This window comes from Austrofundulus limnaeus, unplaced genomic scaffold (genome assembly GCF_001266775.1).
Source record: "Austrofundulus limnaeus strain Quisiro unplaced genomic scaffold, Austrofundulus_limnaeus-1.0 Scaffold80, whole genome shotgun sequence".
Classification (NCBI taxonomy): Eukaryota; Metazoa; Chordata; class Actinopteri; order Cyprinodontiformes; family Rivulidae; genus Austrofundulus; species Austrofundulus limnaeus.
In genome coordinates this window covers 381,819-407,987 of record NW_013952482.1, presented here as the reverse complement: position 1 = coordinate 407,987, position 26,169 = coordinate 381,819, and the positions used below count along the sequence as shown (strand labels likewise).

Below are 26,169 nucleotides of genomic sequence, written 5' to 3'. Positions count from 1 at the left end.
ACTGAAATTAAAAATATTTGACCAAAGAAAAACCAGAGTAGGACTACAGAAAGAGATGAATATAATTAAATTTTTATTTCTGTGACAGTACGACCCACGGGAGACACGACATTAACAGCAGTAATCTTTTCATTCCTCGGCTTTAAAGCAGATCCTTTAATTCCACAACTGATGCTGCTAAAATGAATTTATTTTTGTGGATCTCCGAGAGCAGAACTTCAATCTCCAAACTCGTAAAGTTCTTCTTTTTTACTTTGCGATGTCACTTATGAATGGACACTTCCTGGTATGTGTGGCAGGAAACGTATCCTTATATGGTGTTTTTAGGGTGGTAATTATGCTACTCTCTTCTCCTCGTGCACGAGCAGCTGATACGCATTCATCAGTTTACGCTCCTCATTCACACACTTTTCCTGAAGATAGAAGAGTTTGTTGAATTTGACGTAACATGTCCGTATGAACCCTTCGTACGAACAAAAGTAAGAGAAATTTAGGATAAGAATGCAAACATATTCTTGCACGCGGCCCAATGTCTCTAATTTAAATAGTGTTCTGTTACAATTTCTCATTGTGGCCACAGTGTTGGTCAGCTCACTTACTTTAAAAGATTGTAAGACAAAATAGCTATTATTTTTTACTGTGTTTCTGTGTAAAACACAGGATCAGAGCTCTTTTTTTAACTCACCTTTCCTATTGTGTGTATTCCAAGCTGCAAAAGGTAGAGCATCGTAGTGCAAAAGACCTTGGACATTTGTTCCCCCATGTTTGTTATGTGTGCCTTTCTCTGAAAGGATGTTCTAAACTGCAAGTTCCTAGTCTGTGTTTATCACTGACAATGGCAATAAAGCTGMTTCTGATTCTGATTATTTGACACAAATCAGTAAATCAAAATTCTATTTTTTTTAGTTTATGTGACATGAACTTGCATAATGTAGCAGCAACAAAGAACAATGAAGTCAAACGGCAAGATGAGGAGAAAAATACCTTGCGAGAAAAAAATATTTTTATTCACACTTGGATCTGTCACCCAGGGACCATAAAGAAATGGAAAGTTGTGTCATATTTCTGGATGAAAAATCACTCAAATTACCCCCCCACCACACACACACACACCTCCCATTTTTTTCATTACTTATTATTCCCACTTATGCTGGAGGGTAAACCTGTACATTCCTGAATGGAATGACAGCTGWTCCAAAAATAGACTGAACACGAGCACATGTGCGTCAACAGCTGTGTGCACACGGACACAGAAAGCATGTCAAAGCTCTAAATGTATGGACACACACAGGGATGGCTGCACACAGAAGCAGCAAATGTAAATGACCGCCGAGAGGGAAGAAGCCTCCTTGGTCTGTGACTTCCACGGCGGCGCGATGGCTTCAGAGAAACACATGACTGCTCAGGTCAAGAGATAAACTGTCCATGAGTGCTGACTCAGTCGTCTAATTGTTCATGCCTGCAGTGTTGCTAATCTAAGTGKTTGTTATGATACATCTCTCTTTCTCATAGCAGCCCCATCTGTCAGTCTGATACAAAAAACTTTTATTATAGTGGACTGCAGCAAAAACAAATCTTCAAAGAGAGTAATTAAAGTTGACTTCTTTCAATGCTCCTCTCCTGTGGCTGCCACTGACAGTCCTGTCCTAAATTATCCAATGCTTCTCAGCACTAATGACCGTGCCAAGTTGTCTTCTCTCTGGTTGAGACGCTGGATTTTATGAAACTAAATACAACAGGGCTGTTAATCACAAGCAGACTGCTTTCTGTAAAAATTGACAGTGTTTGTTTTATGACCTATTAGAATCCCACCCCCCCCAAAAAATATTGGGAGCTAAGCAAAGGATAAACCAGAAGTAACTGTGCTCCAAAATAATTTACTGTGCTGTACAATGCTTCTGTATAGATTAGCCCAGATGGGAGTAAATCATATAAATTAAAAGAAAAAATTATATAGTTGTATATATAGCAAAAGTCCAGATTGTATATATTAAAATTTTCTTTTAGTGGCAGCAATGTTGATTTTCTTCACACACCATAATGTATTTTTAGGCCTACACCTCTCTGTGGACAGGTAGCAGAGAGAAAAATGTCACAATCCTTGTTTTTTAATTTAATTTAATTTTATATTATTTATTGTTTTAGGTCTTCTCGGTCTGTTTATTGTTTGGTATTGTTGTGTTTTATTGTCTTGTTTTCCTGTTTAGCTTCTCTGTGTTCCCTGTGTCATTTCTCATTTCACCCTCAGTCAGCTTCCAGCCAGTCTGCCACTCACACCTGTTCCTAGTCTCTAATCAGCCCAGCTGCCTCCTTCATCAAGCATAGCTCTTTATATTGTCTGCCACCACCTCAGCAGGTCGTATTTGTTTACACCGTGTGTCTTGGTCCCCTTCATGTTCACCTGAGTTTTTAAGGTGTTACTGCCTCATCTGCCCTTTTTATTTTGTTAATAAAAGTCTTTCCAGTTCATTGTTTTTTTTTCTTTTAGCTCCCTCGTTGTGTCTGCATCTGTGTCCAACAAYCGTCACACCGACTGTGACGCCACAAGCCAGAATGACCAATATCTGTACCAGGAAAGCTGCGCAAAATGAATTTCTAGGGAAACAATGGTAAGTTTGAAAAAATGTTATCCAAAAAATATTTAATTCAACTTAAATTTATGAACAGATCTGGGTCCAGATGAGATGTTATTTGGGTTTGGGTCTGAATGTTTTTTTTAGGGCAGTGGTCCACCTGCTGGGGACCCCTGCATTCAAAAATAGGCCAGTAAGGAATTTTAAATAATAGATAGAATAATATAACAACATGCTGTATGTTTTTCAGAGTGCAGAACATGCCATATTGCCTGACTGGCTACACCCTCAAGTGTTAACATGTACTGCAGTTAAAGGGCCAATATTATGTGCTTCTCAGGCATAAAATCGAGTAACTATGTCACCCTCACTTGTTTTGAAAATGCTGTTTATATGTATAAATCAAAAATTTATTTGATTTAGCGTCATAGCCATTTTTAAACGCCTTGAAATTGGCCTCTGTCTCTTTAAGAACCCCCCAYCGATTCCATCACACCATCACAACAATGCTTCTTGATGTTTACAACCAGTCTTAGGAGATTTGTAGCCTATTTTGTTGAAATAATAATAAAAAAATGGAAAATGGCAACTCGGGATGCAACTGAAACCTTACATGTACTTCAAAAACTGAAGTCCAACCATTTATTTAGAACCATGTTATCCTTGTGAAGCGAGTGTCCTTGGCATCCAAAAATGCATTTCCTCAAAGGCATTTTTTTAATCTCAAAAGGACTGGACTGAGAAGTAGTTAGTATAATGAGCTCAGCAGATGCGGTTTCACCAGGTGCTCTGTGATGAGCAAGCTCGGCTTGGAGACACATTTCAGAGGAGGAGCTGCTCCTAAAAGGTGATTCTAGGTCCAACCGGTCATTTTTATTCTCCTGCATGGCTGCCTCAAGACACTACAGGATTTCTCAAATGTGCATGATTGAGTCAAAGCAACACTCTGGATATGTTTTTGATGAGGGGATAGTGAAATAACATGATATAAAGCTAAAAAGAGTTGATTTTACATGATATTGCCCTCGTAATGCAAACAGAAACAGATTGACTAAATACAAAATCAGACCAAAACTAAATCCTAACAAGCTTAATAAAGTAGAGCCTCAATCAGATATATAAATAAAACTAGAATTCTTTGAATAAATACGTATCACATGACTTCTGTGTCAAAGTTTTAAAGAAATGATGTTTGCCTTTGAAGTGTTTCTGATAACTCTCAAGTATCACACCAAAGTTTGTCAGTAGCTATAATATTAAATAAGTTAAAGCTATTTAGTGTGTTTGATAAGTTTGATTAGCTGTGTTGACCATTTTGAATTAGYTKGACTCCAAATGATAAACAGGTGCAGATGCATACCCAGTGATTACTGTTTGAGAGTTTCAATATAATCAGCCCATTAGTCCATGATATCTTTTGCTAAAAGGCAAACAAACACAGGCAATGACATGATCACCCGCCCTCATTAAAGGCAGGCAATAAAAAAACCCATTGAAATAATAAAGTTCAGCTCCAGCTAATGTGAGTCCTTTTMGTACACCATTATTATTGCAAAGGAGAAACTACAATACATTACAGCACTGAGGCAGAAAAAGAAATTTGCATATATAAATTATTACTACGATCATTTCAAGAATTTGCGCAGGAAGATGAATGAAYATGAATTTGTGAAACATTTCCATTCTGTTAGCTGCTCCGACAAGCTGACAGATTTTACAATATTCCTCAGATCTATAAAGGATGTCAGATAAACAAACTAAAGGAAACATACGAAGAAAATAACCCATGTTAGCTGGGATGGGTGATGTCTGTTTTTTAAACAGCAGTTTTAACAGAAAGAAGAGGTGTTTATTACCAGCAGAATACTGTATGTAGAGTAGTTAGATGTCGTCCCTGTGGAGGAGGAGAGACATTTTCCTACTGAGGAAGATGCAGAGAGAGATGTGAAGGCCAGGTGAATTGTCGAGGACACTGCCACGAGAGACGGTTGGGTGGGGGGAGCTAAGTGACGCTCTGTAGCAGAGCTTACGCTGGCAAGTTTAAATAGAGCGTAGCCTGCAGACACGACACACGTGTCCCGGAGGGGCCTGGATTGCCAGGACCAGAATTTGTAATATGATGTGAACAGCCACTGGCAGCCGGTGGGGTCTGGTGGTGGGGGGAAACATACGGAGACGATAAAAGAGAACTTGGAGAGGTTGATGACAGGACAGACTGCCTCGTAGCTGCTGAACAGAATACTATAGAGGCTGGGCTTTGTAAGGGTTTCTGTAGAGCAGGTGAGCAGCATTCCTCCTTAAATACTGCTTCAGCTTCTGTCCGCAGCTAGAACACGGTGAGATTTTTCAACAGGTTTGCTGACGATGGATTAATATCACACACACACACACACACACACACACACACACACACACACACATACACATTTTTTCCCCCACTATCAATGTCCTTGTCACAGTTCCTGTGCAGTATTGGACTTTATGCCACTGTCTACCAGTTTTATTTTTATTTTTTTAATGAAATACATTTTTAGGTTATAGCTGCCTGCACAATATAGGTCCACTGCACTCCTGAACATGATGGACAACATGCCATAAATACTTAAATGTTAAAAAAAATCCAACAAACTTTTACATTTCCAATTAATAAGATGAAGTGGCAAAAACTCAAGTTATATCAAGTTGTATTGATAACTCCAATAAATTTCAGTATTAGTCAGTTGTAGATTCAGCAATTATTTTCTAAGAGTTTTATTAAAATCCATCTAGTGGTTCAAAGGGAACATATCACACATTATCTGCATTTTTTAGACATTGAATACATCTTGTTGTGTACTTGGAGTCTCAAGGAGTGCAGAAAAGTTGAATTTACTCTTTCCTGGTGCTGCGACATCCTTATATTCTGTTTAGGTCATGTTTTTCCTGTCAATTCTTTCTATTCTGTATTGTGTTTTCTGAACTACCGTATTACGGCACAGTATTTGTGACAGAATGTCTAAAGAAAGTTTGAACTTACTAACTACACAGTTTGTCGTTGGCATCTTTTAATTTATTTGTGAATTAAGAATGTTTATGGACCACTGGATAGACACAAACCCCTATCAAACTTGAATGTACCCTTCTGGAAGCTGGAGGGGGTGGAATGTGAAGCGCCTCATTTGGATTTAAACATTTACAGCATGAAAACGAGTTGATCTGAGACACATCTCAGAAAAGGGGTGAACGAGGGGCTTGTGGAGTAAGGACAAATTTAAACCAAAGCATTGAAGTTTCACTTTATATAGACCCCAAGTGAATGATTCAAATGTGAAAAGAAGGATTTAAAAGCATGATATGTCCACTGGATACACAGGCAAAAACATGATCACCTTTTTACCTGCTGCTGAGTAATACGAATTTACCATTCGGAATTTTACCTTTTAATTTTATCTTTAATTCAAATTTAAATTTTAAATGTCAGCAACCAATTAAAAGTAMTATATGAAAAAAAAATGTTATCCTGAACTACAGAGTGAGTCAAAAGCCACAGGACACCCTTTTGTTTCAGAAAGTAAAGAGAAAATGACATCTATTCTAGCACGTAATGGGTGAGGGGGGCCTATCTCTTAACACATGGCCACCATCTTGAAAGCTGCCATATTGGATCAAGGGCATCTAAAGATAGCCCCCCTCACCCATTACTTGCTGGCTTAATCAGATATGTCATTTCCYCTTTTATTTCTGAAATAAAATGGTGTACTGTGACTTCTGACTCACCCWGTATATCTGATGGTGCAGTTTGAAAAAGTTTCTTCTACTAGCTTTCCAGCTATGCTGATATACAGTCCTAAAATATGGGTCCACAGTCAGTGTAAACAAAGCACCACAGAATCAATCAAAATCCTCTTAGAAGACTGAGTCAAATGATTTACCTAAACCAGGCCGGCTGTCGTCTGGGTAGGTAAACAAATATGGCAGAATCGGACAAGCGTAAAATTTGTTTAGGTGGAAATAAAGAGTGAATCTGCTGTTTAATGCGAAACAGAACAAGTAAGACAGCTGTCAGGAATATCAAGCAGGATGGTGGAACACAAAGACAGCTCAGGATTGAAACAGACAGGCTTTTGTAAAGCTTTTTCTGACCAGTCAGGTTTGTTTCAAGTCTATTCTAATGCTTCCATACTTTACTTAACAAATACGAGTGTATAAATGTACCAACCATGAAAGTTGTTGTACAATGAGTTCCTTCGTGGATGTCGTCATTGTTGACCTGTTTTCTGTCACTTTGGCTTTTTCCAGTCAGTAAAGAAAGGCACGTGGCAGTTGGCATCTAGTTACAGATTTTGCTTATAAGTTCACTACATAACTTAGTCATTATGACAAGGGCTTTGTGCAAATTTTTTTGAGAATTTAAATCTAAATGKGAATTGATGAATATGAACTACGTTTGGCAAGTATGGGTCACCGAGTGTAAAATACAATTTTGGAAACTAATAATTTTATTATTTAGCTCACTTTTTGAGTGTAAAATCCTAGTTAAAAAATGTCCACTAGTGTTTTATTCTTATTTAGTTCACTGTTCTTATGTTTTGTTATTTTTAACTAAATGTTCAATTTAAATGTTAATTGTTTGTCTAGACTCTAAATGTTAAAATCTAAATTTAAATGTGCAAATCTAAAGTAAAAGTTAAGTCTTCAATGTTGTGGCTGAATGGTGATGTTTGCATTTAAACATGTCAGAATGGAACACAGCTTTTGCCACTGGTGTGCAGCTTTTTTTGTTGCTAACACTGCTAACATTGCTAACACTGGTAACGTTTCCCTACAMGACATCAAACTTGCAGTTTGAGCCTCCAATTGTAGACAGAGTCTGAGCTGGACCACATGGTCCATCTATATTATTTTCAATGAGCACATTTTGAATATAAATTTTAAATGCCATCTTTAACAGTGTTAGCACAGGTCACGGGCAGATGACGTATCATATATTAAACATCTTATTGCTCCATACTTTCCTAACAGAAAACTTCGCTCTCAGACTGCAGGTTTACTTGTGGTTCCTCAAGTTTCTAAAAGTAGAATGGGAGGCAGAGCTTTCAGTTATCAAGCTCCTCTCTTATGGAACCAACTTCCAGTTTCTGTCCGTGAGGCTGACACTCTGTCTACTTTTAAGATTAGACTGAAGACTTTCATTTTTGATAAATCATAGTTAGAGTTAGGTTTCCAGAATTATTTTTCATTTCTGCTGCTATAGACTTAGACTGCTGGAGCACAAACCGAGCACATCTCCTCACTCTGTTGTTGTCTTTAGTCTCTCTTCTCTACATGTTTATTGTAATTATTTCTATCATGTTTTTTCTTTGTCTCTTCCAGAAGAAGGTGCACCTGGACCAGTCCCGGACCAGTTCTTCTGTGTTTACCTGTGCCTCTTTCCTGTCCCTCAACCAGCTGGTCGAGGCAGATGGCCGCCTGTCCTGAGCCTGGTTCTGCTGGAGGTTTCTTCCTGATTAGCAGGGAGTTTTTCCTCTCCACCGTTTGCTCAGGATGGGTGACTGTGATGAAGTGATTCAACGCAGCCTGTTGGTTTCTTCTTTAGATTGTTCTTTTTATGTACAGTGCCCTGAGACAACGTGTTGTGAYGKGGCRYWATAYAAATAAACTTGAACTTGARCAACATAAGCCTTGCACYAACAACAAWGGATGTWTTCCATTCTGAAGTTGTTAAATGTAAACTTCAACCTTTAACCACATTTAAGATTTAGTAAAAAAYAGTGAAAAAAAGACCAGTAAGCTAAAGAACAAGGACATGTTAGTGGAAATATTTAAATTAGGATTTTACTCTCAGAAAGTGCCCATAGACTGGTCTCTGTTACTTTTCAAGAAATACTTTTAAGGTTGAAAAACATAAAAAAAATGCTCAAATTGGATCCCAGCAGCTTCATCCTTAATTTGCATGAACAATAAATAGAAAACTCTGCAAATAATAAATCACAGCTACACCACTTAAAACAAGCAGCACACTTATGCAATCTAAAAAAACCATCAACTGAACAAACAACAATCAAATTTAAAAAGGGGGGAGGGCGGTTTACACTTGCAATTACAGGTTGATGTTAGCGCGCTAACGGCAAAAGAGACTCATTAATTTTATTGCTGATGGAAATGGTACTCCAATAACGAAATGAGAAATTCTCAGCCTTCAGATGTGTACACCACCACGACTATTTAATACACTGTGAGCTATACATCTGGCTGTCAGTCTCAAACATAAACAGATGATGAGTCATTATTATATAAAGCTAAAACAAGTGGGCCCAGAATGGACAAGAAGTGGAGGAGTAAAGATAGACAATTATGTTGTCGGAAAGACTGAAAACACTTTTTTTAAAGRTTTGAACAAAATCCAATGTATCTGTATTGTGCAGCTAACAGAGAGTCATAATTCTTCTCAGACAACAAGAAACATCGCCCTGCTTCACCTTTATTCATCTGAGATCTGGCTTGTTTTCAGAACAATTCAGGGTCTGTTTTACCTCCTGAGACGCCTCCACTTCACGGCATCAAACCCTTCCCATGACACMTTTATGACTTTCATTTGGCTCTTGATTTAATTTAATGGTGAGGCGGTCCACGGAGTGTTGGGGGTTACTTACAGTTTGATATGTTTACGACAGGGCACAGAGTTCCTCATGCAGGTGCCAGTTAGGATGTCCACGTTGTCGACAATGACAAAAGGCTTCTCCTCCAGAGTGACGATGGAGAGGTGGTTTTCATCGGCGTCCTCATCCCCGTGGGCGTTATACCTCGGCCACACGGGGAACATCAGTGACAGTGTCCCGTTCTCCCAGCGGCCCATCTGCACGAGCACAAACAGAAATCAGGGACAGGAATCTAAATTAGGCGTTTTATTTTTAAATTTAGCTGCTCTTATGTAAGGAAAAAAAAGGAAGAAAAATCCTGTGCTTGTTTGTTACCTTCTCCCACTTTCTTTCACTGTTCAAGACGACGACAACCAATCTGGGGTTGGCCTGGTAACCATCTGGAGTAAAGGACAGATCTCGTCCTTCRTTCCACACATGCATCATGTGTCTGAAACACACGGGAATCAGCAGAGTGAGGAAGCTGTTGTTTTTCTATCTGTCACGCTTCRTGCACAGGAGCCGATACATTTCAAATAACAAGTTAAACACTCGGTAATCACTGCGAGAGGATTCTCTTTAAATCAATGCCATCTTCTCCCACTGTGTGTGTGTGTGTGTGTGTATGTGCCCGGTTCAGCATGAATCTGTGTGTGAGTGGGGTGGGGAGGAGTCAGAGGCCACAGATCTCTCCCATCAACATTCTGCATTGATTTCTCACCAGATATACGCCTGAAAGACAAGTCACTGCCCTCGACTCTCTTACTCACTACAGCTCTCTCCTGCACACTCAAACAGATCTGTTGCTGAAACATTTACACRCTCACTAAAGTGAAGCAGTAGAAAAGAGAAAACGAGCCAGCTTTRCATGCAGTCATGTGGGATTAGGAATACATTCACTCCAGGAAAAAAATTAAAAATAAAGAAAAATAAATCAGAACGCAGGGATGATCTGAGTGTTAAAACACAGGATAACAGCCTGAATTCCCCCTGAGGAGGAATAAATGTTGCCTGAGTGAAAAGACTTATTCCAAGGATGGACACCATCTTGACTTAAATACTTTTAAATTTGTTTTTATTAATGGCCATCATGAAAAGAGTAAGGGAGGGCAGTCGTCAATGATCAATAGCTCTCAGAGGTCTCGACCATTCTTTCTTTTATTTATTATTTTTTGACTYATGGCTGTTTTATAACTGCTTTTTTGTCTGATCCTTGCACCTGACCACAGCTGAATGTAAAAAATGAAATATAATAATGTACCAGTGAAGCGCACAAAAGAAGTGTTATGCCTGAATCACTGTTATATTTTTTACAGCAGTTGAACAGATTTGGAAAGTCGTGTCTTAAAAATCGATAGAGAAAAAAAATAAACTGACGCAGGACCTGAGAGATGCATCATCCTCCAGTTAATCATCTAATGGATGACAAGGTTGGATCTCATTGGAAATGTCCTTGTTGGTGCAAAAATACTTTGTGTCAAATTGTTATCTTTTATTTATTATTATTTTTTTCTTAATAGAATGTAATGAAACTGCAGCAAACGGTGTCCTAAAAATCCATCTTAAAAATGGTTATTTGCACATTTTTTCACCTGTCGACACAACAGGGGTTTATCCTTTTGAGTTTAGAAGCTGTTATTCCTGAATGATTGGTAGGTCAAAATAAAACATTTCTTTAAAAAAGGCTAGGTTGGACTGAAACCAAGTAACAACAGTGTGTTAAGAGAATAATTTTATTGCTTCATCTTAATTTCAAACGCAAACCATTTAGCCCTTTTATGGTTATTTTTAAACAGGACAGTCAAACAGTACTTCAGGTTTTTTTTCTGTGAGCTTACTGAGGCACGGGGCCATGAAGGATTCATGCATAAACTCAAATATTGTGACAGAAAGTCAAGATGCATGAGAGGAATCATTTGAGTCCTGCTTCAGCGTGCACCCTGCAGGTGAAAACTATGATAATTACTCTCAATTCAAAAAGGTGGGATTTTATGTTGTCTCRTCGGCGGGAGACATATTAATGTTGACGCAATTAAACGCTGTTGTCAGATCAGGGGTTAGAGACGTGCATCTGTTGTACAAAGACTCAGGAGTTGGTCCTTTTCCTCTCCCACTGTGGTAGAAGTAAACAARAGTCGCAAAAAACACAAAACAGCTRCTTTRAATCCACCCTTTCCCAGCAAATACAAACAATTAGCTTTACCTACACAATTACACATAATAGACTCCTCAGTGTTCTTTAATTGAAGCTGTCTTCATTTATTATTATTTTTTACAAAGGTTTCAATTATTAGCAGCATGTTGACAGAAATATTTTTATTTTTTTTTCTGAATTCATCATTGTGCAGCAGGTGATGCCCTTGTCGCAGCAAATTGCCACGGCTGAATACATATAGCGGAAACACTGTTGCAGTCTATTCTGGGAAACTGCTGTCTCCTCCGATTTTAGCTTTCTTTACCATTTTGGAAAGAAAAACAAACAAACAAACAAACAAAAAAGTATAAAAACAACAAATACTTTTGATATGAAGAGAAGAGTCTCGTGTTTTTGAACCATTCAAATCAATCAAACGGGCTTTATCTATTCATGTTTATGTTATGTTTCTATGTGGTTCAAAAAAAATTGAGCTACAATGAAATAAAAATAACTTATTTATTTTTAATGTTTGTTAGATTATTTGTACTAAGGAAATAAATGATGAAGATGATAGTACTGATCCTTTGAAATGGGTTCTAAAAAAGCAGGTACGTACTGCTGAGTGTAAAAAAAGCACTTGGCTAAATGTGCTTAAACATGTGTTTATCGTTTGTTTACTTTTGTAAAAAAAACCACATGACTCAATTTTTAACAAGTTTTAGMAAATTCAGCAGAAGGCTTGTTTACACTCAGTGCATACCTGCRTTTTAGAACTGGGTAACAGTATATTTAGAAAAGTAAACATCTTCAAACTGCACCATTTTATTAAGTTCAAGGTATGTTTGTTTTTATATTTTGCAATGGTTATCTTTAATTAAGCATGCACAGGAAAAGAAATGCTAATAATTTCYCTGCTAGTATTGTTTGGGTGAGAATATTTGAGTTGCTGTGCAATGAAATAGTTCTGTTAGACATTTTTTTGCATGAAAAAAGAGACAACTGTGGCTCTTTCTTAATGACCAGGCAAAAAAAAAAAAGACAGCTTAGAGGGTTTGCTTCATTCAGTGTTTACATCAAAAACAGCAAAGGGAAAACATTTWGAAATTTAAAAAGGATAAACACTCAAACCCAGTAGGTTGAGTCTAAGATGATCCAGTGGCATGGAGTCCAGCAGGTCTGATAGTGTCTTTAAAGTGGCAGATCATGTTGCCCTACTCACTTCTTTCCACCTCCTGCTGTTTATATGCTCACTGCGGCAAGATGGAATCTAGACTAATTTATGCAGGATTCTGATCACAGCCTTTTCCACTTCTAACTCCGAGCAAGGAAATCCAACTTGTCAGTTCATTATCACAAAACCGACTGCAGCTGCTTTAACAAACTCTACCTAATAACCGTCTGAGGCAAGAAAAGTGCCTCTTAGAGAAAGAAGATTCTCAGTAAATAATATAAATTAGCTTGTATTTGTGTATATGCTTGATATATATTAGTATAATGATTTATAAATGGTAGGAAATGGGATATTAAAGCTATAATGGGGAGAATGAACTATTGTTCTTATTCTAATGAGGGAACCCATAAGTCATTATGGATGTACAGTACAGAGCCAAGCAACATGACCTTTATGTGTTAGTTGGTTTAATATAGACTTCCGAATTAATAATTATGTTTTGGCCACTGCGTGCTTCATATCCACGAGGCAGTCATAATATCAGAGCACAGAAACCTGACARGAAGCATTATGACAAACAGTGCAGTGGTTGTACATTTCCATTTGTTCATGCTCGGAGTGTGTCCGGATGCCTCTAATTGTGTCAAATTCAATGTCGCAGAAGACCAAAATAAAACAAAAAAAAACTTTGGACAAGCCAAACTCAATCTATATTTTAAGGAAAAAGGAAACCGATTTCCCATGTCTTATGTCAAAATATTCATTCACAAATATGAGATTAGCATTTCTTAACACATCCTCTTTAGAATTCTGAACAAATGTTGTTGACATCAATAAACATCTAAACACCCAGCTAATATTCCACTTTGAAATGATAGGAGGAAACGAAACAAACATGAAAAGAGGATAAGATATTCATACTGTAAATATCAGCTCAAGCTGACAGAGCTGAAATCAGCCCAAGCCACACGTCTGACATCTCCTTTAGCTGCAGCTAGCTGCAACACTTCCTGCGCAGCCTGGGGCACATCCAACAGCTATGTTATAATATACTCAGCACAAAAAGTAAGAAGTTTTGTGTTTGGTTAATTATTTCTTTATTGCAACAGTGATTCTTATCAATAAGTCTTACAGCAAGCAGAGTGGGACACAAGATAGCCTAACTGGCAGCACCTGGAGGTGCCAGAAGCTCAAAACAAGTGTCAATATCAACAACAAAATAAGCTGTTTGGCAGAAAAAAATATCAAACGTTTCATGTGCACAACCCACACACTCAGCTCTACAGCTCATCCCACAAATGCAGTTTACAAATTGCATTACAAATGTGGCACTGTTGAAAAATAAAATGAACAGGCTTTCAAACAGTAAACGATTCATTGCCAAGAAGCATTGATTATTATACCAAAAACAAATTTCCTCACTTTTTGTGCTAAGTTTATTTCTACCAAAGGAATCATTAAGGCAAATAGCACTTGTAAGAACTGCTGTGAACTTTTTTGTTCTTGGCCATGCTCAGATTAACCGTTGTCTTGTCAGTTCAGTCAAAAGTCTGTTTCTCCAATTTCTGGCTGTTCAAAGAGTTATCTACAATAAGCAACATATTAACTGTCCATAACAATTCCACAGAACCTAACTTCAAATGCCTCCAACTTTCTCTTTAATGTATCTGCTCTGTCTTCTCTTGTTGTTTGTAGGTACAGAGCAGATCCTCATCTCAGAGACTTCAGAGAGTGTTCAATGCTCAGGAAGACATTATGCATATTAACATGAACCCACACAAATACTGTATGTGCTGCAGCCACAGAGCCATGTAACCAAATAAGAAAGGGAATCAAGCTAATAAGATCTGCTTAAAAGGGCCAATATTATGTGTTTCTCAGGCATACATTTAAATACGATACCATAATGAAGTATCTATATCACCTTTAGCTGTTATTAAAATGCTTTTTATGTTTAAATAGAAAAATAAACTTATCTTCTCATCACTTCCTCTTCTAAACGCCTTGAAATTGGCCTCTGTCTCTTTAAGAACCTCCTTCTGCTTCTGTCTCACCCATTTCGGTGTGGGGGGGGGGCTGCTATGATGCAGTTTACTTGGCATCTTAAAATACATTTCCTCAAAAAGTATTTTGAATCTGAAAAGAGCTTCACTGAGTGAGAAGTAGTGGAGCTCGGCAGACAGTTTAAGTTTCACTTTCACTTTCACCCGAGAGCCTGCAGGAGTCATGGGCGGGGTCTGTGGGGAGGTGGTGCACTCTGCCATGAGGAAGCTCGGCTTAAAGACACGTCCCAGGGGCGTTTCTGGTCCCAAAAGGCGTTTCTGTCCCAAAAGGCGTTTCTGGTCCCCACCTGTCGTTTTGCTCCTCAGCATGGCTGCCTAAACATGCTGCAGGATTTCTCAAGCACGCATTAATGAGTCAAAGCAAGGCTTTGGCCATGTTTTTTATGAGAGTATAACATTATAACATGATATAAAACTCAAAAAAGTTGATTCTACATGATATTGGCCCTTTAATACTGGTTTAACCACAGTGAGGCCTAATTGTGATCTGAAGCAGGTGCAGAAAAATACTCCCACCATCGGATTGGATCGGAGCAATAAAAACATAAAGTTCTGGCTGAGCAACAGCTCTTTGTCTCCCGGCTAAGCCACAACAATTGGCTTAAAAACTGAGCACAAAAGCTGACAGTTTTAAATGTCATTAAAAACATAATGTTTAACACTGCTGTCATCCCTGCTTCTTTTCTCCACACTTCCCGCTCTCATTGGAACATTATAAAGACTTATGCAGGACTGCTTAACACAAACTCAGTTTGAGTCCCTGGACCTTGATCTCTTTACACTCATCATACATACACACATATATATAAACACACACACACCTGCGCAGGGCACTAGGTGGGACCTTCCCGGGGCCCCAGTCCGACGGCGAGCTGAAGCAGCTGCTCTGGGCCTCCGGCAGCCCGTCCTTCTCTCGTAGCAGGGAGGAGGCTGCAGTGGAAAGGATGCCCACCCCGTCCCGCACCCGCATCTCCAGCGGGTACTCCCAGTCGTCGTAGGACACGGAAATCATACCCAGGGGATACACCTGCACGACAGGGAGATCTAATGAGCGCCACATCAGCTGCGTAGGGTTAAATTTCACATCTGCTCAGCATTTTATCCCCACCCCCCTCCTCCTTCAATTTTAAACCTATGTGATTCTCAAAGATGTGAAGCAGGCAAGTTTTTTKGTTCCATGTGCCATCCTGAAATAATTCAGAGCAGCTGATTACATAAGTGTGGCAGACTTTTTGTTCCAAGACTATGTTCATCCCTCTGAATCTGTCATTCCACCCTACAATACTTGCTTTTTACATTTCAGTTTGCCATGGACTTTAGAATCATATCTAGTCTGACTCAGATATGAGCATTGCTGTCAAGCAGAATAATGAATAGCGGAGACAAGAAAAAATGTGTCTGAAAGGCTTTTGAGAAAAGGGCAGGCAAACACTGGATATAATTTTATATCTGATGTGAGAAGAACATTTGAACTGATTATACTGTGCACAGCAGAACGAGTACACTGCTGTGTATTATCACGTATGTGTCAAGTGACTTTAAATTGTGTCACCTTACTGTGATGTCAATATCTATAATCTGAACAGCAATGTTGAAGCAAACAAACAAAAATCTGTTTTTAGTTGCTACAACACAGGCCTCACAGGTATCCAAGCTATAAAAGTCAAGACATTTTCCCTTTTGTTCACCTTTATGTCAGATAATATATTCCACTGATAGTCAACTTGTGGCCCCCAGGCCATATCCAGCCAGCAATCTCATTCAGTTCAGCCTACAGAGTGTTGTTGTTGGTTTTCTTTTGGCTGACCCCTTCTTCAGAGGTCGCCACAGCGAGTGAACTTTGCACAAAAGATTTGGCAATTGCTTTATGCTGGATGCCCCACCTAACACAACCTGGGCTTGACCCTGCAGCCTGCTGATAACTAAGCCACCGCCGCCCCTCAGCCTGCAGAGTATGAAGTTATTTAAACAGATTTACATGAATCAGCTGCAGCCCAGCTCAGAAAATTTTAATAATGGTAATGCCTTAAGCCAATCAGAGTGCTCTTTCAAAGCACTAGGTCAGAATACTGATAAAGTTAATGAAATCTATTTTTAACCTGGTGAGTCTGTTTTTACCACTGACGTAATTAAACACAAGACCTGAGCCTAGAAGTTGAAGCAACAGAGGATGAGAGCACCTCATTGTAGGTTGACAATAAAAATTGTAAGTCCTGCCCCTCTATATAAACAAATGGGACATTTTCATGATCAATAAATAAAATACACAACAGATATTTTTTTCAGATGTTGATTTTTTATTTTTTTTATATATTTTTAATTCACATTTTTTATCTTACCTTGCTGTATGTTAAAGTATTGTATTTTTTTTAAAAATGTGTTTGGTTTTAATTAGTTATTTGAGGCCTAAACTGTGATTGACAACTTGACAGTCTGTTAGTGAGTTGGGAGAGTAGGCGGGACTTAAGTTTAAATGGTAAATCCACACGTTCCTGTTGGACAGGCTCCAGTCTACAAATATAACATGGCAGCCTTTTACCTGTTTTGAGGGGATTCAAGTTTTGTTTTTTGTTTTTTTATGGTCAACTCTCCACATTACTTCCATATTCCAAACCATGCATCTTGTGCCATTTGTGCCAATTGTGTATTGAACTGTCAAAAACTAATCTGATCTTAGTTTATGTCATTCTTGTCACTCCCCTCCAGTGTGTTCATTGTAAAGTGAATAATATTCATGCAGAGCTTATAAAACTGTGAATCAACCTAAAGAACCTGAGCATCAACCTGCTACTCTTTTTATATTTGGGTTTTCAAGAGTTCTTCCTTTTACTCCAGTCTGACATCATGATAAGTTCTGTTCACTGGCTGAGCTGTCACAGAAACTCAGATTCACTAAATATTTCAGAAACAATATGTGCCAAGTCCAAAGCACTTTCCTGCATATTTTCTAAGGTAATATTTTAGAAGGACAGATACTGCAGGTCTTATTAGTGGCAGTAAGATTCGTTCCATAGCTCCTGGTGATAGTTTTTAGATGGTTAAATCTTTCTCTGGTTTTCAGTAAGAGCATTTATTTTCCTCTCATGTTCATGCAACTGGGCTTCTTTGAAAGTGCAGTCCACTCTGCGATCAGAAGTATTGTGATTTATATGTTAGAATGTAAACTGAAAATGAGTTTCTTTTCTGATGCTGTGTTTAAAGTAATTTTCTTTTACTTTATGTTTAATATTCTCAATAAAAACACTTCTCACTTTAGAAATAACACAATAATTTGTAGTAATACAGTTATGAATGACTTGACATTTAGGTGTCCTAATTTCTGTTGTGCACCAACTTTTAATTATTTTCTCACATGTCTATGGTATTTAGACAGCACAGATAATTCAGATGGATGATATTTGGATAATATTTGCATGTAATTTGATCCAACTCCCTGGTTTGGGGCTAAGCAGATGTTGTTTGGCACAGAGAGAAAATCAATGCTGAACAAAAAAGTGTTAAAAGTGATCATTGCTGAATTTTCCGCACTACAAAGACTAAGCATTGCCATTAATTATTAGCTGTGTTTCTTCAAGGCTTTCTGTCTCTAAAACACATTATTACAGTAATAAAACAAACTTGTAAAAATGCTTCACATGATTTATGTTTTTATTTAAAAACAAAAATCCAATTACTAATCCTTTTTCTACCTAAATGATTTCACTTGTTGCAAAATAATTATTAATTTATCAGTATAATAGTCAAATAATATCTTATTTTTGTATAGTTATTTAATTTTATTGCACAGATATTAAAAAAACTGAGAGAAGACAAGTGAAAATGAGGACAGTCGGCAGTTTCTCCACCTCTCTTCAGAACTTATTTTAAACCAATTTCTGAACTTTTTTTATTCTTATTTTCAATTGTATTTAGTATCAAGGCTGAATTTGTATTTATTCCCAAGTACACCCAAAATTTAATTGAATACAACGTCACCTAAAACTTAGGAGTCAACAGGCTGTGTTCTACATTAATCTAGGTAATTTGTAATCATAAAGTAATTAAACTTATATTATTTATTAGCTTCTGTTCTCTTCCTTTATCAAGTCATGTTGAAAGCCTGACAAGCTGATGTTAGCAATTAGCTGCTTTATTTTCCTGCAGTAATAGGCAGTGCATTTTCACCTGCTAACATGCTAACTCCTGAAGCTTGTTTCAAACATTTGCCTTGAGAGGAGAGACTGGTGTTGCTTCTTTGGTCGACAATCAATGACTGTGTTATCTGCTGCATTAAGTGAACTACCAATAGGCCTTTTTATTTTTAGTGAGCAAATAGTGTCCTTCAGCCACTGTACACAACTAAAGGACTCTAAAGCGTTCTGGTCAACCAACTGGTAGAGTACATCATGAGGCCTTTTCTTGGTGTGAACCTCAAGGGTTTTAAGCAACAGGTGGAGAGGTGTCAAAACTCCTTGCGGCCAAAGGCAGGGAGGGACAAAAAAAAAAAAGAAGTTAAATAAAACTAAAAAGCCTTCGCCTCAGTATCTTAGTAAAATACATTTCAACTATGAACTGTATGATGGTCAGGATCATCAGGTTGATTGCTCAAGATAAAAGACTTCAACAAAGTGAAGAATTGATGCATTCGGCTTCCTACGAAGATAACCTTTACTAATTGGCATTTTATAATATATGTAAATGTTTGTACAATACCCTAAAATGAATTTGGTTGTGAATTGGTATTATAAAAACAAATTGAATTGGAGACCACGGCTTCGTAACACTGTGGTATGTGTTTGGGTTACTTTGAAACCTGTTATCAACGCATGCCAACTCTCAAAACCATTTAATTTACCAAAGTTAGCAAAAAAGTGAAACAACCTAAAACAAATTGAGGTCATGTTGAAAATGAACTGCAACAGCCTGGAATCAAAAATGATTCTCATCCTGTCAAACTACCAGAAAATGGCCACCTGTTACCACTTGGGGGACTTCACTACCTCAGGGGTAAAGTCTGTGTTTCCAGTGGTGAGACTTGACACAATCCAGATGTAACCAGCTCCTATCAGTCCTAACGACCGAGCTTCCTCCAGGATATATCTGTCAACGAGAGGAGACAGATTTACAGCTGAAACCTGGCAGTGTGACACAAACAGCACAGGAAAATGAAAGACACAAACACTCACACTGCCTCATCCTTGGAGCAGTACAGCAGAATAACAGGGCTCTGTATCCTCTTGAGGGCTATGTGTGATTTCGAGTTGGGGTCGCCGTCTACAGCTTCTAGCGTCACGACACTCTGCAGGTCCCAGCGTACAAAGCTGTAACAATACACCATCGAATAATACAAGGACGCGCATCTTGTCAGCAGCCATAAATAAATGTTAGGAGGCGAAAACAATGAGAACGTGTGTTTGTGTGCGCTTCTACCTGTGATCCACAGTTACCCTCAGCGTGCTGATGAAGTCCTGATAACCTGGGAACTTGGAAGTTACAATGGAGAAGACATGCCAGTCGTACTCCTCCATGATTGCAAGCATGAGAAGCGCCTCCTGCTGCAGCGCCGCACCAAACTGGAAGAACGTGGAGTTCTCGTCCTGCAAAGACACAGAAGAGAKTCCCCCCCCCATGAAAATCAGCACCTTTAGTCTCGCAATCAGGCTTAGCAAGAGAAGACTTGAGTGTAAGTGTTGGACAAGTGGAAAAGAGAGGGAAAAAGATGAAGAGAGAGTGAAAATTTCAGTCAACAAGTGAGACAAAGCTGCGAGAGAGTGACTGCCGGCGACAGTTGGGGCGGGGTGGGGGACTTACGGTTAGAGATAACTGCCTCATAAGTCACAGGCCTAATCCACTTCAACACTGAGTAGCCGACATGTACAGTGATGCATTATTTTGACACGTAATTGAGTCAAATAGTAAGATCATGCCAGCTGACACATGTCGGGTGGCTCTATACTGGTGAGATAAATGCAGAAAAATATAGATGTTTTATATCTGCCGCACTAGAAATGATAGGACATCCTCTTTTAAACGGCGACTCTAAATGTTCACAATTTCACAGCATTAATTCACAATGCTCAGCTAAATCATTTAGTCTCAGCAATGGGAGGAAAGTGGAGGCAAGGGTGAGAGGAAGCGGCGGTGGCGGCGGCAGCAAGCGCCACCAAAACCAAAGCGGCTATTAAAATGAATGAAACCCGAAGTGAGTGTGAAATAAGTTGCTAATGATTGCAGACTGTATGTTTGCATGAAGTGTCATCCGAGCTTCTCTCCCTCTTGGGACACAACAAATAGCAACCCAGTCCTTCAATCAGAGAGAAGTGAGGAGCTAGAAAGTAGGAGTAAACAAGGGGAGATGAAGAAGAAGAGGCGGCAGAGGGGTAGAGAGAGGAGGAAAACAAAAASTTTTTTTTTGTCCTCTAAGTGAAATGTAAGACACCTCCAGCAGAAGGAAAAACAAGCACTTTATTTTTTAAAGAGGAAAAAGAGAAACAGAAACCAGCTTTGTCCCCTTCTTTTCCCACACATGGAGAGACCACACAAATATCTGCTGTAACATTCTTAAACAGAGATGATTGTTTCTAAGCTGGGTTTTTGTGGAAAGGTTTTGAACAGTTAATATCTTACATGTTTCAGATAGCTCTTTGAATGAATTCAGTTTAGAGAAAAAATATTTTACATTGCATCCCTATTCCAGAAAAAAATATGTATATATGTATAAAGGAGTCCTCCTGGCTGAACAGGAAGTGCTATTTGCTCATGCAAATAATCCAAATATTCTAATTAGTTGCATAATGGAAAATTTGTGGCAACATAAGGATTAAAGAAATACTTTTTTGCATTAACTTCCATAATATTTTTTTAAATTGGGGTTGTTCATAACAGCAGCAATCTACTTTGTTCTTGGCCCTGATTGGGTGGGCCTTGGTTATTTCTCCAAAATGAAGTCTGCCCAAGGCCCGTCAGTTGACTTTTTTGTAATTTTATATCCTAAACCTGACCATTTACCCTAAATTAGCCTACAGATACCTACCTGACCCTAAAACTAACCTAAAACTCAATTCACACCTTGGTCCTAAACCCAACCCCCAACTCACCAATGGCATTTAAACCAAACGAGGACTCGACTGAGGTCCCCAAATGTAGGCATTTTGTCTTAAAATTGCCCCCAAATGTCACAACACACACACACACACACACACACACACACACACACGTTTCTTTGTTAAAGCAGCTCCTTCTGTTTTGACCATCAAACACTTAAAGTTAGTTCCTCAGAGGTCTAACTACCCTCCCTTCACCAATGTGCAAGAAAAGCAGAAAAGTGGAAAGTGGAGAGGATGAAATTGTACTTCAGAAAGATCTATCTCCCTGTTTTCATCAATGCCCCTGTGCCACTGTCTGTGCTTGCGTGGCTTTCACATTTAAAAAATGAGAAAAAATATCCCTCTGTGTGGCAGCAGGAGCTCCCCCAGTTCTGACCAGATAACAGCAACAACGAAAAAAGCTTTTGTGCTCATGAGATTCAGTACTAGCATCAATCTGATAGTTAACTGATTAAAAATATCTACGGACACAAAGAGCCTACTCTTATTTTGTGATTATTTATACCCTAACCAAAGAAAGGCTTTTTGCAATTTGTCTACTCCTGTTTTTTTTTTTTCTCCTTAGCAGCTAAAATGTAATAAGACACTTAACTGAAAAGCTTTTTCATTGACTTGTTTGGGCTTTTTCCTGTAATTTCTTCATCAGTTAAAGCAAGTAAAAAGGTCTGCAATTTATTCCAAGTGTTGCATTTGCAGTTCGGAAGCTGTTTTTGTGAACCTTCAGCACTCAGCCAAAGGAGCTCTCAAAGAAAATGAAACTTATCATCCTAGGACTGCAAAAACAAAACAAATCCATCAGAGAGATAGCGAGAACGTTAAGTGTGGCCAAATCAACAGTCTGCTCCATTCTGTGAGGGGAAATCATTTACCAGTCAGATTTGCAGAGTGAAAATGCACGGATGCCCACAAAGAGGGTTGGATGAGTCTAAAATCCCTGAGAGAGAAACTAAAAATCACCGCTAGATGACCGCAAAACATTATTCTAGTCTGCAATAAAGGCTTCAACAAGAAGATATATCTGATTTATCTTTAGGCTTGAACCCTACATAAGTTTCAAAATAGTTTGGAAATGTTTTATTTTGAAAAACCCTCAAATAGTCAAAGTCTTGAAACATCAATTTCTGATAAGAAGAGTTCAGTTGCAACTGAATGAACCAGGGGATTTATAAAAAATCCCTGTAACAGCTTGTAACAAGGAGAATACAACATCTACTGAAAAATAATAATAAAAAAAGAAATAAGAGGACAATGATAACATGATTGTTCAGAACTTCCAACCAGATTACCAGTTGTCACTGATGAAGATAAAAAAAAACTTATAAAACAGTCAGATAAAGATTATATTATATTAAAATTCAGCCAAATGCAACTATTAGCTGATGGGTGGAGATTAAAATCAGAGTTTTGAAAGATAAAAGATATAATAAAAAAATGATTGGTAATCATTCGTCAAGATTATGACAGTGTTTAAGGGTTGCTCAGCAAGGAAAATAGGATGAAGTTGTTTCCTTTTTGAATTTTGAGACCAAAGTTTAAAATGTTAAAACAAAAGTTGAAAYAGTGTTTCCAAACTGATGAAGCAAATTCCACTGCACCTCTAAATGCTGCTGTATTTGTTATACTGGATATACAGGTACGTTTTTAAAAATAATTTCTGTAGCCTAATATGGGCAGCACAGCAGTGCAATGATTTGAATTGTAGCCWCACAGCGTGAAAGTCACAGGTTCGCCCCTTCCTCAGTCTTTCTGTGTGGAGTTTGCATGTTCTCCCTGTGCATATGTGGGTTTTCTCTMATAAAGACCAAAAACATGCATGTGAGCATTCATTGAAGTTGGACCTGTCCAGGATGCCCCCGCCACCTCTCCCACAGTGCCTGCTGGAGACACTCCTCGACTCATACAATATAAGAGGGTTAAAAAAAACAGGTTGGATATAGTCAAAGTCTGTTGGTGTTCATTTATTAAGCAAATATAAAATAAATAACACAAAGCATTTTCTTGAACTGAATGTGGTTTATTATGTTTGCGGCAGCAGAACTTCTTTTGGTCCTTCACAATAAGAGTCTCAAACATATTTTACATTGARTGTTGACCTCAAAATATTCTCACATCATCAGAAGCTTATGAAAATAGTTGACACGATTATTGTTGTTCTCCAGTAAAATTCAGAATACAGCCTATATATGTGTACATTTTATAAATTACAAAAAACATAGGGCTTCAGACACAAGTTATGATGTACAAAGTATGTGATGAATTAAATTCCTTGTTGCAAACAATTTTGAGGTATTGGGTCACTATTTACACAAGGTGACGCAAGACATTGTGAAAAWAGAGTAGTAGTAATAAATTGAGTCATTTGTTAAAAGCTTTATTAGTGATGTAATTTTATCTTAATTCTTAACAGTTTTTGACTTTGAAAGTTTATTTTACTTTCAGGGGCTGTTTTTTAATAAGTGAAAGGACTTTTCTTTTTATATAAACTTCAGTAAGTGTCATTTTCAAGACTGCTGATTGGACATGATGAATAATTGAAAGAAAACCATAAAAATACAGTGMGTCACAATATTTGAGGTCATTTTAAGGATTACAGAGGGTGCTGAAGTCGTGACTATGCCACACATATCCAATATTTTTACATTTTTAATATTTSCACATTTCACTGTATAACTCACGCATCTGTACTGTCACGATCTGGATTCCTTAAAGTGGCGGCTGAAAATGAAAGGCAAAATTTATAATAAAATGTGAAAACTCTCCTCTTGTTGAAGGCTGAGGAGTGAAAGGATGATAGTTGGGGGTGAAGTTGTTAAATTATAAAGGACAAAAGAAGAGAGAGAAAGAGACACAGACCTGCATCTTCTCTTCAAAGCACATAAGTCCACCAAGAAGCTCACATATATAAATAATGCACAAATATGGCACACACCCACACCACACCAACACACAGACACACAAAACACACACAAAAATAAATAGGTTTCTCCATTATAACCCACATGTCTAGAGATTTCCTGATGACATTGTAAATTAATTATACAAATACTGTGCACTTCATGTGCGGTTTCGCATCCATCCGAGTGCAAAAACACGGCACATACACATTTACACGAGCACAAAGGGCCCTAAAATATAGCTTTACTCATCAGCCAGCATGACAATGTTTAATTCATCAGCTCAACCAAGACAGTATCTCACTTATTCTCTCTTCCCCTCTCACACACATACTATTTCATGTCAAATACCATTTTTGTTTACAGCAATCAGATTAGGAAAAAGAGAAAGGGAAAGTCTGACGAGAGCCGTGCAGAATCCAGGCTAATGAGAGATGAACTGAGACTTTCCCAAAAGTCAGTGGCAGGAAAAGCTAAAGGAGGAAAAGTTGAGTGCACATCCAGTGATGGTAGATGAAGAGAGATCTGAGCAACGGAGCGCGGGGGGAACAATAACTAACAGGCTGGAAGAGCAGTAAATGACATACAGTAAGGCGACACAAAGAGAGGGGGGGGAAAAACTGGCACTGCGAATAATGAGGAACACATTGGAGTAGGGAYGAGGATGACGATGAGGCCAGCGATGTGCCGTGTTAATATTTAATGCAGTCGGTCAGTTAGGATGGCGCAGCTACATTAACTTGGCCTGACAAAGTATGGCCCCCAGATGCTGCTAAGTACCATCCCACTTATGCCTGCACAAAAGTGCAAACAAACTAGCAGAGCAAATTCTGTGTCAACAAAATGATGCTCCTGGCTGCTTCCGAGGTCACATGCAGATGAGACGAGCCAGAAAAGCAGCACTGCGAAGGAGTTTCAGGCTGCTTGAGATACATAAAATTTAAAACAGGCATTGATGGAGCACTGAAGAAATGAAATCCACTGGCAACACCAACACACTAAATCATAATTTAGTATATCATTATAATTTCTTGGGGTTGATATAACATCATTAGGGACATTTCAGCAAAATGCTTACAGCCATCTGTAGTAAAGACATTCAAAGGAAAAGTGATGGGAAAGCAATTCATTCGAGATGAGCATGAAATAATAAAACCCATCCTGAACTCTGGGTCGTGCCTGTCTCATTCATCATGCAGACAAAGAAAGGTGAGTGTTATCACCAGACGTTTTTTTTTCCCCGTTAACATTTAAAATTTAATCATTTGGATAGTTTTCTTTAAAATATTCCTAATGAGAGAAAAAAGTGAAGGCACAACTTTTAAAGAGAATCGCAATGTTCTTATGTATAAGCTAACGATTGCTGCTTAAAAAGGAAAGTTTAGATGTTTTGAAATTTGTCATGTGAAGGTGGAATAGCAGGTATAAATACAGGCAGGAGGCAAGTTTAAAGGCAAAACTTTAACTTTCTTTATTAAACTGGTTAGAGATGAGAGGAGAACAGGAGCAACCAACATGAGGATGAAGAACCAATTAAGACCAGAAAATATAAGTACTGTGAGTGGTGACTAAAGTTAAAAAAGAAAAAATATGACACACACATATATACATACATATACTGTATATATA

General features: G+C 38.2%; 1 protein-coding gene across 1 annotated transcript in view; it reads right to left on the bottom strand.

Annotated features, from left to right (window-relative positions):
• The window catches only part of grin2ab (glutamate receptor, ionotropic, N-methyl D-aspartate 2A, b), a gene marked incomplete in the record, with an annotated part of 148,790 nt that overhangs the window by 20,264 nt on the left and 102,357 nt on the right, over positions 1-26,169 (bottom strand). The window contains 6 exon segments of the mRNA XM_014011379.1: positions 9,206-9,408; positions 9,527-9,641; positions 15,383-15,588; positions 19,541-19,640; positions 19,727-19,861; positions 19,971-20,137. Coding sequence (XP_013866833.1) covers positions 9,206-9,408; positions 9,527-9,641; positions 15,383-15,588; positions 19,541-19,640; positions 19,727-19,861; positions 19,971-20,137 — 926 coding nt within the window.